Source organism: Magnolia sinica, chromosome 17, assembly GCF_029962835.1.
Source record: "Magnolia sinica isolate HGM2019 chromosome 17, MsV1, whole genome shotgun sequence".
In the NCBI taxonomy this organism is placed as follows: Eukaryota; Viridiplantae; Streptophyta; class Magnoliopsida; order Magnoliales; family Magnoliaceae; genus Magnolia; species Magnolia sinica.
The window spans coordinates 51,972,210-51,989,777 of record NC_080589.1 but is presented as its reverse complement, the minus strand read 5'-3'; the positions used below and the strand labels follow the sequence as shown (position 1 = coordinate 51,989,777).

General features: G+C 38.3%; 1 protein-coding gene across 1 annotated transcript; it reads left to right on the top strand.

Moving 5' to 3' along the window:
• The first annotated feature begins 2,209 nt into the window (after positions 1–2,209).
• Positions 2,210–5,882, top strand: LOC131230514 (uncharacterized). Its single transcript, XM_058226427.1, has 6 exons — positions 2,210–2,424; positions 2,570–2,668; positions 4,326–4,455; positions 4,966–5,049; positions 5,242–5,371; positions 5,817–5,882. Exons 2-6 carry the CDS (start codon positions 2,635–2,637, stop codon positions 5,880–5,882), a joined length of 444 nt encoding a protein of 147 aa, XP_058082410.1. The 5' UTR covers positions 2,210–2,424; positions 2,570–2,634.
• The last annotated feature ends 11,686 nt before the right edge of the window (positions 5,883–17,568 follow it).

The following is a 17,568-nucleotide window of genomic DNA, read 5'->3' as shown; positions in this document are numbered from 1 at the left end:
GCATGACAATATTTTAATGACATCCTGATATATAGCCATGGTGAGACGAAGTACGTGGAATATCTCATGCAATTGCTACAAGTCCTGGCTGTTAACAAGTCATACCTTAACTTGAAGAAGTTTAGTTTTTCAACAAACAGTTTGTCCCCGTTCTAGATTGTTTATGATCGAGTGCCCCACTACACACTTAACTTGCTTCTTTTACCCAAGCTCCCGGGCATGAGTATTGCAGCAAAATATATAGCAGACTGAATTGTGGGCATTCATGTAGATGTACGTGCAAGCCAATTTGCATGCCTCGAACAACAAATACAAGGAACAAGTCGACAAGTATCGGTGGCAAAAGGTGTTCGAGGTGTTCCATCTACGCAAGGAGAGATTTCCGACTGGAACTTATAACAAGTTGAAGAATAAGAAGATTAGACCGGTACCAATCCCTCGAAAGATCAATAACAATGCTTACATTGCTGATCTTCCGGATGATAGAGATTTCACGTACTTTCAATGTTGCGGACCTGACCGAGTATCGTGAACTAAAAAGCCGGATGAGAACTCAAGGTCGAGTTCTTTTGAAGTGGAGGGGACTGGTGTAGAGTGGGTTGTGGACATTTTCACGGTAAAAATGGACAAGAGAAGGCCCGATCGGAGGCGAAAATGATCTAGACCATGAAAACCTTAAAACAATCGTATCTCTCAAACCGGAGTGAATTTTTTGATGTATCATATATGATTTTGGGGTAGGAGAAGCTACTTTAGCCAACCAACCCCACTATGCTAGGCCCATGTTGGATTTGCGAGATTCCATCGTATCGACGGTCAAAAGTCCATTTTATTTTATTTTTACTATAAAATAGTAAGTTTTAGTTCAATCATAACTTTTGATCCTTTGAGTTTTAGGAGTAGTGCTCAACATGATAATGGCTTTAAAAATTAGTAGAAGAACGTGGTTAGGCCAAATTGGACACTTACTGTTTTTGCCCAAAAATCATGAAGTCTAGCAGGAATGATGACCGTCTATAAATAGTAAAGTTATTATTTATAATAAGTCAGTTTTTAGGGAGTTTGCGTATAAAACTCTGTCTTAAGTTTGAACTCGTTATTAATTTTATTTTTTTTATCATCAATCAATTTATTTTCAATTTTATTAGAAATTATTTCTATTTTATATCTCGCGGATTTGAGGAAACTCTATGAGAAATTCAAAGAGCTCCGTGGATTCGGAGTAGTTATCCTTGAGGAAGACGGTGATCGACCTCATCACGTCCTTCCATGTGTTAGTTGTGCATGCCTTTGATGCATTCTATATTGAGTTAAAAAGAAGAGCCGGGATCCTCTGTTATCAGGTCAACAAAGAATTCCTGTTACCCTAATGGTTTGGCGTCCGAAGCTGTTTTTTATTTATTTTGTTATTTTTTTAGTGAGTGGTGACGTGGACCAATGAGACTTAGGGTATCAGGATTTCTCTATTGACCTGATAACAGAGGATCCGGACTAAAAAAGAAAGTGTTTGTCTTTGTTTGTTCTGTCCACTTGTTGCTGAGGGCTATTTCAATGAGTCAGGCCTAAGGCCTAGCCTGGCCCAAGCCCAACATGAGCCTACACATAACAGGCCAAAAATGAAGCCTGATCCAAAAATTAGTAAACTCACTACACCAAAATTGTCAAACTGGTACGGTTGAGATTTTGGTTCAGAAACAGCTTTAAGCCGTTCCTGATTTGAAACGGTACTGCACCATTCTGAAGTCATTGTGTTATGTGCTGTTCTTTCCACTGTTTTGTTGGTGTGTCCTAATTGAGTGTTGGATCTTCTTATTTCTTGTTATTTTGTTTTATTGTTTTATTTTGAAATAGATGGACGGAATGGATTCGATTAAAAACCTCTAAGTGGACCCCACAAAGCCCAAGAGGCACATTGCTCTATCTGCCACAGACTACCGATGGGTTTAACCCTTTCCATACGCCAAAAGCCCTAAAATCCTCATTTCGCATCTCCATCTCCATCGCTGTCTCCGTCTCTATCTCCGTCTCCCTCTATCAATCTCCCTCTCTTTCGATCTTCCGATCTCAACCCTGTTTCTCGATCTCCCTCTCCCTCTCCCTCTCCCTTCCTCCCCTTCGATCTCCCTCTCTTTCGATCTCCCTCTTCCGATCTCAACCCTCTCGCTCCATCTCCCTCTCACTCTCCCTCCCTCTCTCTATCTCCCTCCCGTTCTGTGTAACAGGTGGGGTTCAGGGCCAGCTGTTTACATCGGTAGATAGGGTGAACAGCTTCTAGCACAAGTGGTGAATGCGTCAGCTGCTGCAGATCAGGGCCAAGCTGCTACTCCAGCAGTGGTCATTGCTCTAGTCCTTGCGCTAATCTGCTTGCAGCCACCAGGGCGGAGAATCATGGCCTTTTATCATCGTTGTTGTTAATGGAGACCGGTTAGCTTCATTTCTCTTTGTTTTTCATCATCTTATAAACATTCACGCATGCCACATTTAGGTATGAGCGTTTAGTCTTGCAGGTTTTCGTTGTTGTTTCAGAACAATTTCTGATGGATTTTTTATTTTTTATTTTTCTGGGCAGGAATCTGACATAGAGGCAGCGGACACTACTCGAAGAGTTCGTGAAAGAGGAGCAGCAGGGAGGATATGATAAGGACACTACCGCTGCTGGGGCATCCAGGTAAATTTGAGACCAGACAGACTGCTGCTCGAGTAATTATTTGAGTATTGCCTGCACAGTTGGAATTTTGTAGGAATGTGGGTTGATTTGATTGGTTTTTGTAAGATATGCGTCTCTTTTATGGTCTATACATAAACAAAATCCAGATGAATTTCAATCACACATTATCTGACATGGGAGCCATGTTGGATTAAGCCGGGGTTTCAGTTCATTGTGGGAACTGGAACGCATTTGTATTATTTGGCACATTCCCACTAGACAACAGAAACATGGATCCCATATCAGAAACTGCTGGTGATTGGAAATCAGAATCCTTCTGGATTTTGTCAACACAAACAGGCCCTTCTATAGCCATCTATCTAGATCAATTGTAATTGGGAGTTGGAATTGTACATAATCTATTTATATATCATAAAATGAATGAGATTCGATGTGTTTATTTGAAATGGACCACTGACTTTTACTCCGTACATCTTAGGATTTTGGTTGAGCATGCTATGCAGGAAATGGGGCACGCTCTAGTAGTACTAGTACCAAGGTGATAGCGTTTTGCTGATTGTTGCCCTCTGTTTTCACTCTGTATTTGAGGGCATTGCAATTGGAGTTGCAGGTAAGATGAGATACATGCATAAAGATGCAACTGCCTTGCAAGGCATGCTAGCAGTTCAGAGAAAGGTTAATCTGTTTGTGAATTTTTTATGCTGTTTTGACACAGTGTCAAAAGTGGTGTTTAGAGATGAAACCCCTGCATCATTCTGAAATGAAGGTTTTGAGCCCTGTTTGGATACCACCTGCAATTGCCGGTTTGGTAGTCACCTATGATTTAGGTGACAAATTGGCTAGACCCCAAAACCCAAATATATTTAGATATCTTTGTAGAGCTTTTATACAGTTTTGACATAAGTGTAAACACTCCCTGGAAAATGTACTAGAAATTACAAAAAAAGGGCTTACTTGTCAAAAAGCAAGACCCATGGAGGAAGCAAATGAAAATGGGTCTAGACTAATGTGATAGTCCATGACCATTTATAAAATGGTGGTGAATCTTTGATTGTAGACGTGGGATAGTCGTTCTGCAATCCAGACCCTCCAAATTGATGACCTAATTGTTGATGGGGCATAACCCAAATATGAAATTGAGAAGACAGTAGAGACCATCTGATTTTGCCCTTAGAATTGGACCATCCATTTGATAGCCATCGATTGGATGGTTTGGATTGTTTGGTCAGTCTGATTTTAGAGACTGATGCTCCATTTTAGGATTACTTGATAACTACCATTTTAAATATGGTAGCGATTCTTCACCATAAACATGGCATGGTTGTAAAGCAATCCAGACCTTCCAAATCGCTAAACCTAAACGAATCGTGGACGAAGAAGCATAACCCAATAACTAAACTGAGACGATGATTCTAATCATCTGATTTTTTTTCCATAAAATTCAGACTACTGACTATACTACCATTAACCATCTATTTGATAGCCACAACCATACCTCACAATTTGGAAGGTCTGGATAGCCACAAAAGAGTGCCATATGCGAGGAGGATGAATCACCCACCATTTTCATAATGGTTGTGAACTATCATAGGAGTGGAGCCCGTGCAAATTAGACCAGGCCGGCATTGATATCTGCACTGATTGTTGGGTCCTGCAGGTTGTGGAGACGGCGGACGCTTTACAGGAGGCTGGATGTTTCGCAGTCGTTCTGGAATGTGTGCCTGCACCTGTAGCTGCAGCTGCAACCTCAGGAAGGCATTGGAGCTGGCCTTTTCTGCAGCGGCCAGGTTAGTTGATTTTCAGCCTTTCTGCTATAATAATACCATCATGAAGGCATCTTTCTTTCTTTTCTTTTCTTCCTCTTACTGTTGGAAGAAAGTGGATTCCTTTTATTCTTGCTCGGGTGGTAGACTCTTGGGAGTTTCAACACCCGGTCAAGGGTTTGAGTATCCATAGGTGGTGAAAGCCCACTACGGCGTGAGTGTGTGGGGGTGTGTGCACGTGTGTAAAAAAGAAAAAGTGGATTCATTTGTTACTGTAACAAAGCATGATACTCCATACACTTTCACATAAAAATTGTTCACGCGACATGTACCTCAAATTAGACTGTCCAAATAGTGGGAATGTTTGATCGATATATCCTGACCACAAATTAATTCCTCTGTGGAATTCAAAATTTAAAACTCTGGGATCTATGGTTAACGGGTGGCCATTGGATTTCCACAGACCTTGTTTTTATTTTGTTGTTGTTAATAGTGCTGCTGCTAATATATTATTTCTATATTCAGTTGACTCAGCCTAGTCAAGGTCAAGCAGGAACAACGAAAACGTTACCCATCTGTTGCAACTAGAGGTGGTGCAGTGATATGGCCAATCAACTGGTAATCGCTTAATGATGTAGTAGTTTGGCTGGCTTTTCACAGTATTTCCAGCCCTGCAACTTAAGCTGCATTTGGTTGATATTTCACACCAAATTAGATTGATTAATCATGAAATATCATGATATTTGGTGCAACCAAACACAGCCTAATTTTGAGTTGTATTAACAAGCACCCATGGTTAGAAATTGCCAGGAGATATATGAAACAAGGGATCACCGTTTGGTTAGATGTGCCTCTCAAAGCTTTGGTAAGGCGGATTGCTGCTGTAGGGACTGATTCTTGTCCTCTTTTGCACCAAGAATCTGGCGATGCTTACACAAAGGTGCCTATATATATCCTGCCATTCTAAATATGTTTGTTTTGTTACATTGGTTAGATATAACAGATCTGAATTTCACTGATTTCTAATCCTAGCCATCCAATCGATGGCCTTCAAAGTCAACGGTGGATACCACGTGTAACATGTACAGATGGCTCTACCATATTCCGTTCCACTGTCTCTATGCAATCATCTTCCACCCAATATTGTCAACAAACCACTTGAAAATTTAAAAATACCAAAAGCTCAAAAAGTACTGCAAAAGAGAGACTATCTAGTTCATCATGCAATCAAGGTATCGGTTCAAATGATACACTTGCAGAAGATCCGACCTTTCATCTGTTGGAAAATTTCTATTGCTTATAAAGTTCAGCCAACTGCCAAGTGCTAAATTCTAAATTATGATCTCTCTTCTTTGTGCCTTCTTCATCTGTGTTTGGAATTTCAGGCTGAGAAAGAGGCCTTTGAGGAAGCAGAGAAAGTGAGACGGGCTCAAGAAGAAGAGGCAACTTAATAGGAACTTCCATTACCTTTTCTGAGGAGTATAAGCTTGTTCCAGATACACTTTACCTCACGATATAATTCATCGACCGGTTTCTCTCTCAAAACTACATTGAAAGACAAAAGTTCCAGCTGCTTGGTGTTATCTGCATGCTAATTGCCTCGTAAGTTCTCTTTTCATCCCAGATTTTGACGAGATCTTTAAGTTTGAATAAGCATCAAAATTGTAGAATTGAACATTTTCATGGGCTTTTATTTATTTATTTATTTATGGGTGCAAGTTCTCTTATTATTTTTCAGGCTATATCTCAATACAGTCAACCTATCCCTTGCAGCACTTTTAACAATGATGTTTCTTTCCTCTTTAATGGAATGTGAATCTATCTTCTGACCTGGGCTTTTATTTATTTATTTATGGGTGTAAAACCCGGCTTTTCAACAGCAATTTGCATAAATCTTTTCAATGATCCTGTTTGAATGATTCACTAAAATAATTGTCCTTCTAGGCAGTACTTCGTTAATTGTAGTTATCAAGGAGATGCTAAGTCATCGATTCAAGTTGTTGTCTGTTAAATTTTAATTTTTTGAGGGCCTCTCTCTGGATTGAGCACAGTTCAAAAATCATATGGATGTATCCTTGGAAATGTCTTCCTGGATGTTCTGACATGTAGTCCACTGGTGAGGTCTGCTAATCCAACTCATGTCTATACATCTCTATACAACAACTCATATACATGGAACAGACGAATTGTTATGGACAACACAACATATATCATAGCTCAAAATACTGACTCTGTGACAGTTAACTCACCAGCGAACAATTCTTGATCAAAACACTTGAAAGAAAGTTCACCAATCACAGAATCTAGTGTCCCATAACTTGGGTTTTTTTTTTTTTTTTTTAATCACTGTTCTCCAGGTAGAGACAGCAGAGACTGTAACATGCATGAATGAACCAGGTTGGGTCCCTAGATGTCTTACTCTTGCCTTGTAAACCTCACTTGGTAATTTTTAAAAAAGAAAAAAGAAAGTGCTCATCTGGTTCAGGCCAAGGCTCTTGAGTGGGATTTGGAATGGGTCAGGCCCATCTCAGCTTGGAAGGTAGGCAGGTAGCTGAAAGCCCTACCAACTGTCATCCATGATTTGCCAGTAAACTCCAAATGCTACCTCAAAAATAGAAGAATAGTTCTCTTATATGTTTGAATATTTTCAGATCTTTCATGATTCCACAGGCAATTATTCATCCAGAAGCAATTATTTTTAAATATTTGATTTGTTAGCTAGTATAAGCAGCCTTTATTGGGGAATGTAATGCATCATGAATGCCATGAAGCTGGAGCTGGAGTATTCATGTATTTGAAGTGTTGCTTACATGGTTCAAGAGTATCCATGTTTACCTTTGTTCTTTGCAGAGAATTGGTTTCATTTCTAATTAATGATTTTTAGAATCAAAAGGATGTTGTAGGAAATGAACTTATATAAGATCTTGGAAATGAACCTAGAAGATGAAGCATTTTATAATGGTTATTCATTGACTTTTTTAGATCTTGGAAATGAACCTAGAAGATGAAGCTGAGGAAGATGGTGCCAATGTTGATCTTGACTCGCGAAGGAAGGGAAAGTGTGTCGTTCTATAAACATCTACAAGCCAAGTGAGTTTGGATTTCTTTTTTCATTGATTCAGTTATCTCTTGGATTGCTTTGTCTGGATTAAACTACTGTGTTTTTTATTTATTTATTTATTTATTGGATGGCTGCTTAAGTTATATTTTTCTTTTCTTTTTCTTTTTCTATTAGCTATTTGAGCTAACTTTATTATTGGTTGGTTTTTGTCCTTCATGATTAGATCATGTTTCAAATTGATGAGATTTTTCCCACCATTTTGTTATGGTTTCTTTAGCTAATTGATGACACGTGGATTGAGCAATTTTCTTTCCTTGTACAGAAATTAACGGACCTGTCGGATGCACCTAGCGCCAGATTGATAGATGGCATTTTGCTCACAAAATTTGATACTATTGACAACAAGGTATTTCATTGTAGATTTTAGTCAATCTCCACTTAAAATTCTCTTCCTTGGTATATGTTCTCGCGGTCATTTTGGGCTTCTGCATTTTGGAATTTTTGGGGGTGCCTTTTTTAACAAGGTGCTAGTATGTACAATGCTAGATCCTTCACTTGAATTGTACTAGTAGCGGTGGGCATGGCATTGTTCTTCTTGATTTGTAGATGAGGGGTTATGGACACAAATCATCTTTTATTGAAAGTAGATCTCTTTCATGGTAAGGGACCTTTCTTGTTTCAAAGTTTGTCTAAGGATGTTCATGATGTTTGCTTATTTCGTGACTTTGGAAATGCCTTGTATAGATTAGCTTATGTTTTTCTTTGGATTAATCTCAACTTTGATGGAAATGATACCCAAAACGGTTCTGAACCGTTCCTTTTTTTGGTGACGCCTCTTTTAGGAACGGTTTTAAACCGTTCCTGAAGCATAAGAACGATATAAGACGATTTTGGTGTAGTGACTCCCTATTTCCCATTCAAAATTTCCTAATATATCCCCCAATCAAGTAGCACACAAATTCACAAAGAAATAGACATTGCAGAGGAATTAAGCCAGCGGTCTATATTCAAGATAGATGGATTGCCTAACCTAGGATTGAAATAATATATATTTATGGGATATAATATTTATTCTATAGTGACATAAATACATCATCATGGAGCCCATATAGCACTGTCCTAAAATTATACGGAAGAGGACGTGGCTAAAACAAATATATCATGGTGGAGTCCATAGAGCACTGTTTCAATAGCCACCTTGCCATTGGCAGCGTAAGCATAGGGACTTTGTCTATAGAGGCTGTTGGTAACCAGTAACTACTGGACGATGCTCTATAGGCCCATTATGATGTATTTGTTTCATCGATGCTGTCTATTCATTTTTCCATGACATTTCAAGTCATGAGCTGAAAATTGAGGTAGGTCGAAAACTCATGTGAACCACTCCACCCGAAATAGTGGTGATTAAATGCCCATCATTAATTAGAAACCTTCATGAGGCCAAGAAGGCTTTAGATATAGTTGAGGTTTGTTGTACCCTTCATTAAGGTCTTTGTGACTTAATCAACAGGTTGGATGGCAAATAACCATTACAGTAGGTTGACAAAGTTTATTTATTTATTTATTTATTATTGCTGTTCAATCACCACTGTTACCGCATGATGTGGTCCATTTGAGATTTGGATCTCTTTTTAACTTCATTTCCTAAGATGATCTAGAAAAATAGATGGACGACGTCAATAAAGCACTGTGGGTAGCGACCTCCCTACTGGTCTTGGGTGAAATAAAATTGCACAGCAAATTGTGTCACCATATTATTATTTTTTTCCTACCAATATTCCACCTGTACGGTCAATTCAAACCATGGAAACAATAAGCCCCCCACGAGTGTTACGCTAGTGGGAAAGATGTGAAAAGTGAATTGGATGTGATAAGTTCACCGGTGCCTTGGGATGTTTTTGGGAACTGAAAGTGCGCCCAACTGATTAATGGGTTGACTTATTCCTCATTGCAGGTCACACCTTATTATTAGATCTGTTCAAAGCCTGAGCCCAAGCCCAAGCTCAAGCCTAAAAGATTTGTTGGGACTGGACCCGACTGAGCCTAAAAATAATCAAATACCTGTTCCATGATGAATGGCTGTCATCTGTTACATGTGTGCCATGTGGGCATGAGTCTCATAAAGCCCATGCCTACTCAAGGGAGTGACTATCCTAAACATCCCTGAAATTGAGAACAAAATACTACAATTAGCACCTCTATGACCTATATTTAAGAAGTCATAGTGCCGCAACATGGATGGGACATGTATGGACCACAGTCTCTTTCATCTAGCCATCTCAATTATCTGATTAGTGGACTCCTCCTCATTGAACAATTGGTTTTATTTTCATGTTATCTGCAACTTGGAGGCCATATTGGATGGTTAACTTCATCCAGGCCCCAGATCCTTATGGCTACATCCATTCAGTGTGTCCCAACAGATGAATTCTCCGGACCACTCAAAGATTAGCATTGCTTGTACGTGATGCTATTCAAAATGAACACCATCGAAGCAATTCGCACCAGAGATTGAAGAGGTGATTGGCATGCAGGACGTGTCCATGGGCAATGCAAGCAAGATCTGTGCCGTTTATGAGCCATGTCCACTATTAGCATGTCCTCTCTCAAGAGTTTCAGGCTGCTACACTTGTGAAGTGTGTTCAATCCAACATCGATCACCGATCATGTTAATTTAACAATCTATTTTTTTTTCATGGCTATGGCCTACCTCATGAGTTAATAGTCCTATTTTGGGGGGAATAGATCTTCATACTAGGCCTTACCAATCACATACATTATGTGACAGTCAAGAATCATCTCTACAACTAAAACCTAGGCCATTGCTAGCTCTAATTATTGCTCCACTTACGCATGTGCTGTGCTAACTTAAAATTTCAAATATATTTTGGCCAGACAAACCTAAACAAATTAATAAAAATATTTGTCTCCACATCCAATCACAGGCCCACTCCTTTTTGGAATTTGGCATTATCCAACAAAGAAAAGGACTTGACTCTAAAAAACAAAACTTGGGTCCAAACTTATACATTGCCAGGCCTGATCCTTGGAATCTTGACGCTCCCAACAAAGGAGGAGACTTGACTGTAGAATTTGGTATCCAACCCATCTAGTCTGGGGTCCACTCCTTGGAATACTGCACCATCCAACAAAAAAAAAAGACTTAAGACTCCCGAGATAAAATTTTGGCATAAAGACATCCGGTCCCATACTCAACTCTAGAAGATTCCACAATACCAATAGAAAATAATAATAATAATAATAATAAAACAGACTTAACTATAAAAGAAGAATCTTGGTTCAAAACCATCTAGACTAAGGCCCGCCCTTGAAATATTGCATATGACCAGGGGTCATATCCACTCCATTCATTTTGCCAGCCCACATTAGGATGTGATGTTAAAAATTAGGAAAATTCGAAAACCCAAAGTAAGCCTCACCACAGGAACTAGTGGAGATAGAAACTCTACTAAGGCCTACCTGATGTAAATATGCCATACAACCTGTTCATAAGCTGATCCCCACATGGATGAAGGGAAACAGGAATATCAGCCTCATCCAAAATGGGCAAGCACAGTAGATAAACGGAGTGGATATAACTCATACGCCACAGTGGGCTTAATAGAGCTTAGGTTTAGAGTAGATTTCATGTAAACCGCAATTACAGGCAACTGGCATAGGATACGTGTTTCCTGAGCCCCACCCAGCATACAGGGAGCCCCGTAGGCAGTCGCCCTGTGGAGCTACTGCAATGTCCATGAAATTCTACTACATGGATCAATTTTGCCGGATCATGTTAGGACATGAGCCCAATCATAAGGCTGATCGAAAAGTCAAGTGGGCCACACAAACAGTCCTACAGAAAAAACTCATGGATGGAGTGGATGTCACATGTACATCATGGAGGGCCCATAAATCGTATTGGAACATCTAGTAGGCAGGGGCCGCAAGCATTGCATTTCCATTCACGTTTGAGATTAGTTCAGAGATGAAAAAAAAAAAAAAAAGACTGACTACCATAGTTGAAACTTCCCCGGGGACGCAGAAGTTTTGTCTGAGGCTGATATTTGTATTTTCCCTTCATTCTTCTAAGAATCACCGGATGGGGATAAAAGCATGTGGTTGTGGAGTAGGAAGATTTCAACCACGTTTCGGTCTCCCCTCTTCTGATGTGGCCCATTTGAGTTTTGGATCTCTCATGTTTAAGCTTCTCTCTAAAAATCAGTTGGCAAAATGCATGGATAGAGCACATTTAAATCAAACATCAAGGCAACAGGGTCCAAGTTTGGGTCCATGAATTCGGCAATTTAAATAGTGTAAATGCATGTATACGACAAGTCATACTTACAACATGTGTATCAAATAAAAAATTACTCTCATGTAAGAGTTAGATGAGTGTTGTTATGGGTAAAATCAAGCTAGCCTAATGTATGATGCACATGGCCATAAGTGCATCCAAACAAATTCTCTGAAAAAACTAAGATTTAGAGAAGATGAGCTAAGCGAGAAGACTCGATGACTGAGCTTAGAGCTGTACATGAATCGAGTTAGATAGGTTAGCTAGCTCGACTCGACTCGAAAAAGCTTGAGTTGACTCGGTTCGAAACTGAGTTTGAGCCAAGTCGAGCTGATTTTTTGAGCTCAAAAAAAAAATTTCAAGTCGAGTTCGAGCTTGCCCAAGCTCGACTCGACGTGGATTGAACCTCAACTCGAATTGAACCAGTTCGGTGACTCGATTATTTTGATATTGATGTTGCTCAGCAGGTGTTTGATTAAATGACTTGACAAGGTGTCAGCTAGTGGCAAAGAAGATATGGGTATGAAACAAATACTCTTGTATCTTGATTTTTATGTTGCCTATTGAGTGTTTGATGAAATACTTGTAAACTGATGTTGTTGTTTTACATTCTATGAGAAATTGAAGATGCACTCCATGTGTTTCAGAAAATGACGCAGATGCTCGATCTTAGCTTGGACTTGGCTCGTACTGGCCCGAGCTGCTGACTGAACCGAGCCGAGCTGGCCAGTCAGGCTCGAGGACCGAGCCGAGTCGAGTTTGAGCTCGGGTTAGCTAATGGCCGAGCCGAGCCGAGCCGAGCCAAGCTCGACTCGTGTACAACTCTAATCAAGCTGAAACACTTGACCCAACTTGAAGATAAGGTTCACTAACAAACGTACAAATCTTGACTACAAGCACCAATCTCGACCTTATATGCGGTCTTAAGGTCAAATACCGACCTCGACCTCAAATCCCAAACCTGACCTCCGATACCAACCTCAACCTCAGATACTAATCTCGACATTAGAATAAGAATATCTATAGAGAATCTTATGACATAAAAATATAAGATCGATCTGACAAAATTATAGTCGGGAATCACATCGATTGAGGTTAAATCGTAGACATTCTTGAAATTAGATTCTAATTCTAATACGGGCCCCTCCAGTATATCCAGCAAATCTACTCGGCCATCAAGAAAGTCTATAAATACACCCCCTATCGTAGGCAAAAGGTATACACAACTATCCCAATTCTTCTATGCCTATTGTGAATCCATCCACCTAACTTAGGCATCAGAGGGTCCCTCGTTAAAACCAACACCCCCAGTGTCTCCTTGCTTTCTATTGAATTGCAGGTACCTAGAGGTTCATAGGAGGTGAGGCACGGTCAACATGATTTGAGCAATAATAGTTTGGCGCCATCTGTGGAAACAACAACAAAGCGATCTAAAAGTTCCCTCTATATCAACACTACAAAGATAACATGTGAAAAAAAAAAGAAGAAGAATTTATAAGTTTTGTAGTGTCGGCTGATTTTACAAGTGGGCCTTGGTCAAAGAAACCTAAAGGGAAACAAGTTCAACAAACAATCATTTCACAAATTTTTTGGACACAAGTGGTAACGGCGCTACAAGCATCCGAGCCCTTAATCAATGTGTTGTAATTGGTGGACGAGGATGAGAAACCTACAATGGGTTATATATATGATGCAATAGAGAGGGCGAGAAATAAGATCGTGGAACATGTTAATTACAAAGAGTGTAATTACAAGCCAATTATGGATATTATAGATAGAAGATGGGATAGCCAAATTTCATCTCTATTGTATTCGGCTGCTTATATCCTTAATACAGCTTGTTTATTCGCTTCTCCTGATATAGAAGAAGCACCTACATGCATGTTGTTGGATTTATTGATGTGTTGGAAAGAATGATTCTACATAGAGAAGAATACGATAGAATCTCAACTTTACTAGACTTCTATACAAAGAGTGAGGGCATATTCTCAAGGGATATTGTCAGGCATCAAACAATAAAATTACCCAGTAAGTAGTATGAATGTCTTAACTCTCTTACAAATAATTTGTTTACAATGTAATCTACAGAGTCTAACCTACTTAAACTATTTTTCTCAGCTAACTGGTGGGTTGCCTATGGAGTGGACCTGAACAGGAAGGATTCAGCTATAAAGAAACTGCCCATGAGGATTCTTGGACTCACGTGTTCTGCCAGCAGTTGCGAGTGTAGCTAGAGCACATTTAAGGCGGTAAGTTTAGTAATTATACTAACTTCAATTTATAAGTTATAAGTGTAAGCTAATTAACTAAATAGTTAATGCCAAATGCATATTCTTTAAGGGATTTATAAGTTATGAGATTCATACCAAGAAAAAGAATCGCATATAATAAAAGAAGCTCAACGACTTGGTCTTCATCCAATATAATAAAAATTACAAAAATGATTCCAGACTAGAAAAGAAAAGTCTAATTTCTTTGACCTTATTTGCTTAGATGAGATGTAGATAACGAATACCTTATAGAGATGGATGACCCGATATTTGGTAGAGAGGACCTGACATGACCGTAAGTTGAAGAGAGCTAGGAGGTGAGTAGTAGCAATCAACCTATTAAAGAAATTAAAGAGATAGAAGGAGGAGATGATAATAATCAAGCTTAAGATCTACCGTTAGATGTTGATGAAGTATTAGTACATACAAATGATGAAGAAACAAAAGAAAGATAGGTGTATGTGGAAGAAGGATATGACTCAGATGATGATGGTGATGATGACGATGGTGGTGGTGATCAAATGCTATAATGCCAAATAGATCAATATATATAGTAGCATAGCCATTTACCCTTTATTATTATTTTATATTTTCCTTATAAATTATAAATTATAATAGATCAATAATAAATAAATAGCTTTTTCATTTTGTTTACTTACTAAGTGTGTAGATATTGTTGATTGTACTATTGATTGATATTTGTTAAAAATATTATCAAATGTTAATGACTTAATATTTAATTCATTGTTTAATTAATTTTATATTTACTCAAATATGTTGCAATGACATATAAAATTATTTATCTATTAATTTAGGAAAGTTTCCCCTCCTTTCTTATATTTTTTTCATTTTTTTTCTTATTTTCCTTATATTTTTCTGATTTTTTTTAATTTGTTTCAAAAAAAACCATAAAAATTATATATATATATATATATATATATATATATATATATATATATAACAACATTGCTCAAGGGACTTCACTCATGGTACTCAAATAATTTTTGATGTCGATGTTTGTCGGCATTTTCCTTGTACTTTGCATTAGGCTCTTGAGCTGACACAATACATATATGCATGCTCTCATTGACTTGACCATTATGTATCAGTTCCTTCACTTGTGCCTATAAGATCTCACATTCTTCCTTATAATGTAGGCAATTGGGCAGACTTGCCCTTGAGACAAGATCAATGTGGTTCTGTATATCTCATATGGGAGGTAATTTATTAGGAAGTTCATTGACCACAATCGCCTTAAACTCCTGCAACACTGGTTTCAAATCCTCTAGGATGTTCACAGGCTCCATATATTTTTTATTTTCAACTAATGCATCTACATCTCCTGTCTCCTCAGATTTTTTAACTAAATCATGTCCGGTTATGAGAGATTGTCCATCCACTTTAGAAGTCTTGAGTTGGTTCTTCGTTCCCATAGGGGCCACATGTCTGTCACTGATAAATATTATGTCCTGTTGCGACTCCGTTTTGATGAGGTCATATCTTGCCAATAAATAATGGGATTTCTTTACATAACCCCTTATTGATCGGCTATCCTGATAAGAATTTTGGTTTTGTTTGAATAATACCTAATCATAATCTCGAGGGAGAAATCGCATGCATAATAACTTCTTTATCTGTGACCACGTGTAAATTAATGCTTTCATTTGTCTCGTCTGCTCGAGTTGAAGTTGTTCCCACCAAGTTGAACTTCCACCCTTCAACTTGTAAACTACAAGTTTAACTTTCTTTTATTTCACGATGTCCACAAAGACACGTTTAATTTTAAGCAACCAATCAAGGAAGTTCTTGAAGTGGAGTTGACCATTTAAACTAAGAAGAGCAACTTTCATCTTGAATTGTCGATACTTTCAATATATCCGATTAATGCCTCATTTGGGATGTTATGGAAACATGTCGTTGGATCCCACATTCTCTGAAGTGATCCTGTGGTTCACTATTGGGACCATTCTACGATCAGTGTGATTACAAGTACTGTACCTGCTGGGGATGGATCACTGCTATGAACATGGAGTTGCCCTAAGGCCTCCGTCATGTGATCGATGGCATCCTGCAACCCTTGTATGACTTGTCGATTCTCTTACTGCGTTGTTTTGAAAGTTGTCGTAGTTAAAGGTAAATTCGATAAAGCACCGTCCATGGGAATGTTGCCCAACCAGTCGTTAGAAGCCATAGATTCGAACAGAAAGCCTCACTCTGATGTTAAACTAACATAGGGAAGGACGTGTTAAGGTCGAGCATTGCCTTCCTCAGGGGAATAACTACTTCAAATCCACAGAGCTTCCTCAGACTCCTCACAGAGATACATGAATCCTCGAGGAATATAAGAAAATAAAAATAATTTTCTAGAAATTTGAAATAAATTGATTGATTGTCTCATGTATGTGTCCCTATTATACCATTAATATAAAAAAACACAAAATTTATGATTAACAAAGATAGCAAAATTTTAACTCTAATAAAAATCGTAATTCTAATAAAACTCTTCTAAAGCCTAATTTCTAAAAATAAAAATTCCAAATAAGCTTTTTACTAGAAGAGTCCTATCATGATTACAAGTTATTTCCAAAAAACAAGAAAACCTAAAACTCTAATATATATATATATATATATATATATATATATATTGTTTACTCCCCAAGTATAGGGTTGTGATGTAGTAATAAACTCAGTGAGACCGAGGTCGAATTCCAAGGGACTGAAACTAAATAGAACTAGAACTAAACTAAGATGTAATCTAAATCAAGCGAATATGAGGGAATAATTGTGAATAGATTAATTAAAAACTAATAAAAATAAAGGTGGGAACTAGAGTGCCAAGGATCCACTTGTAGCAATTGAGAAGTTACCTTGTATTGATTCAAGGACACAACTGGAATCAGAGTCGCATCCTATCCAATTGGTAAGAAGAGATTTGTCAGATCTTTGAATGTCTCATGGATCTAATCATCAACAGATACGATTGGTGTAGATTTGGAAGTGATTCCATCACCTAACCATGCCCAGGAGACTATAGCAAATAACATCAATTTACCAATACCACAGCCAATCACAAGAGAATTGTGAAAGTTAGGTAGGGGTTCCATCACCCAACCATGCCAAGGAGACAATGGTGAACAACAAGGCCTCCTAAGTTCACAATCTCATAATGAAAAGAACATACTCAAAGCTATTGCAGATCTACTGTAATTTGAGTCACAATAAACCATTAAAAACTAAAAGTATTCCTTAATAATCAAACTAAAATCCATAAGAATTCAATAACTATGAATCAAAGCAAAGCTAACAACTCAATCACACTACAAGCTTCACCTCTTAGCCCTAGCTAAGAGGTTCAGCCCAACATGAATCGGCTGGATCCCTTAGACAAAAATAAAATAAAAAAAAGAAAAAGAAAAGAAAAAAGCTACTCTCTCTCTCTCTCTCTCTCTCTCTCTCACGTTCAAAACCAAAAAGGCCCCGGATTCACATTCTTTTCTTTCTTTTATAGA

Coding starts and splice junctions, on each gene's coding strand:
- LOC131230514 (XM_058226427.1), top strand. CDS start 2,635: ATGATAAGGACACTACCGCTGCTGGGGCATCCAG. Junction 5,050..5,241: donor GTGATATGGCCAATCAACTG/GTAATCGCTTAA, acceptor AGAAATTGCCAG/GAGATATATGAAACAAGGGA. Junction 5,372..5,816: donor CTGGCGATGCTTACACAAAG/GTGCCTATATAT, acceptor TTGGAATTTCAG/GCTGAGAAAGAGGCCTTTGA.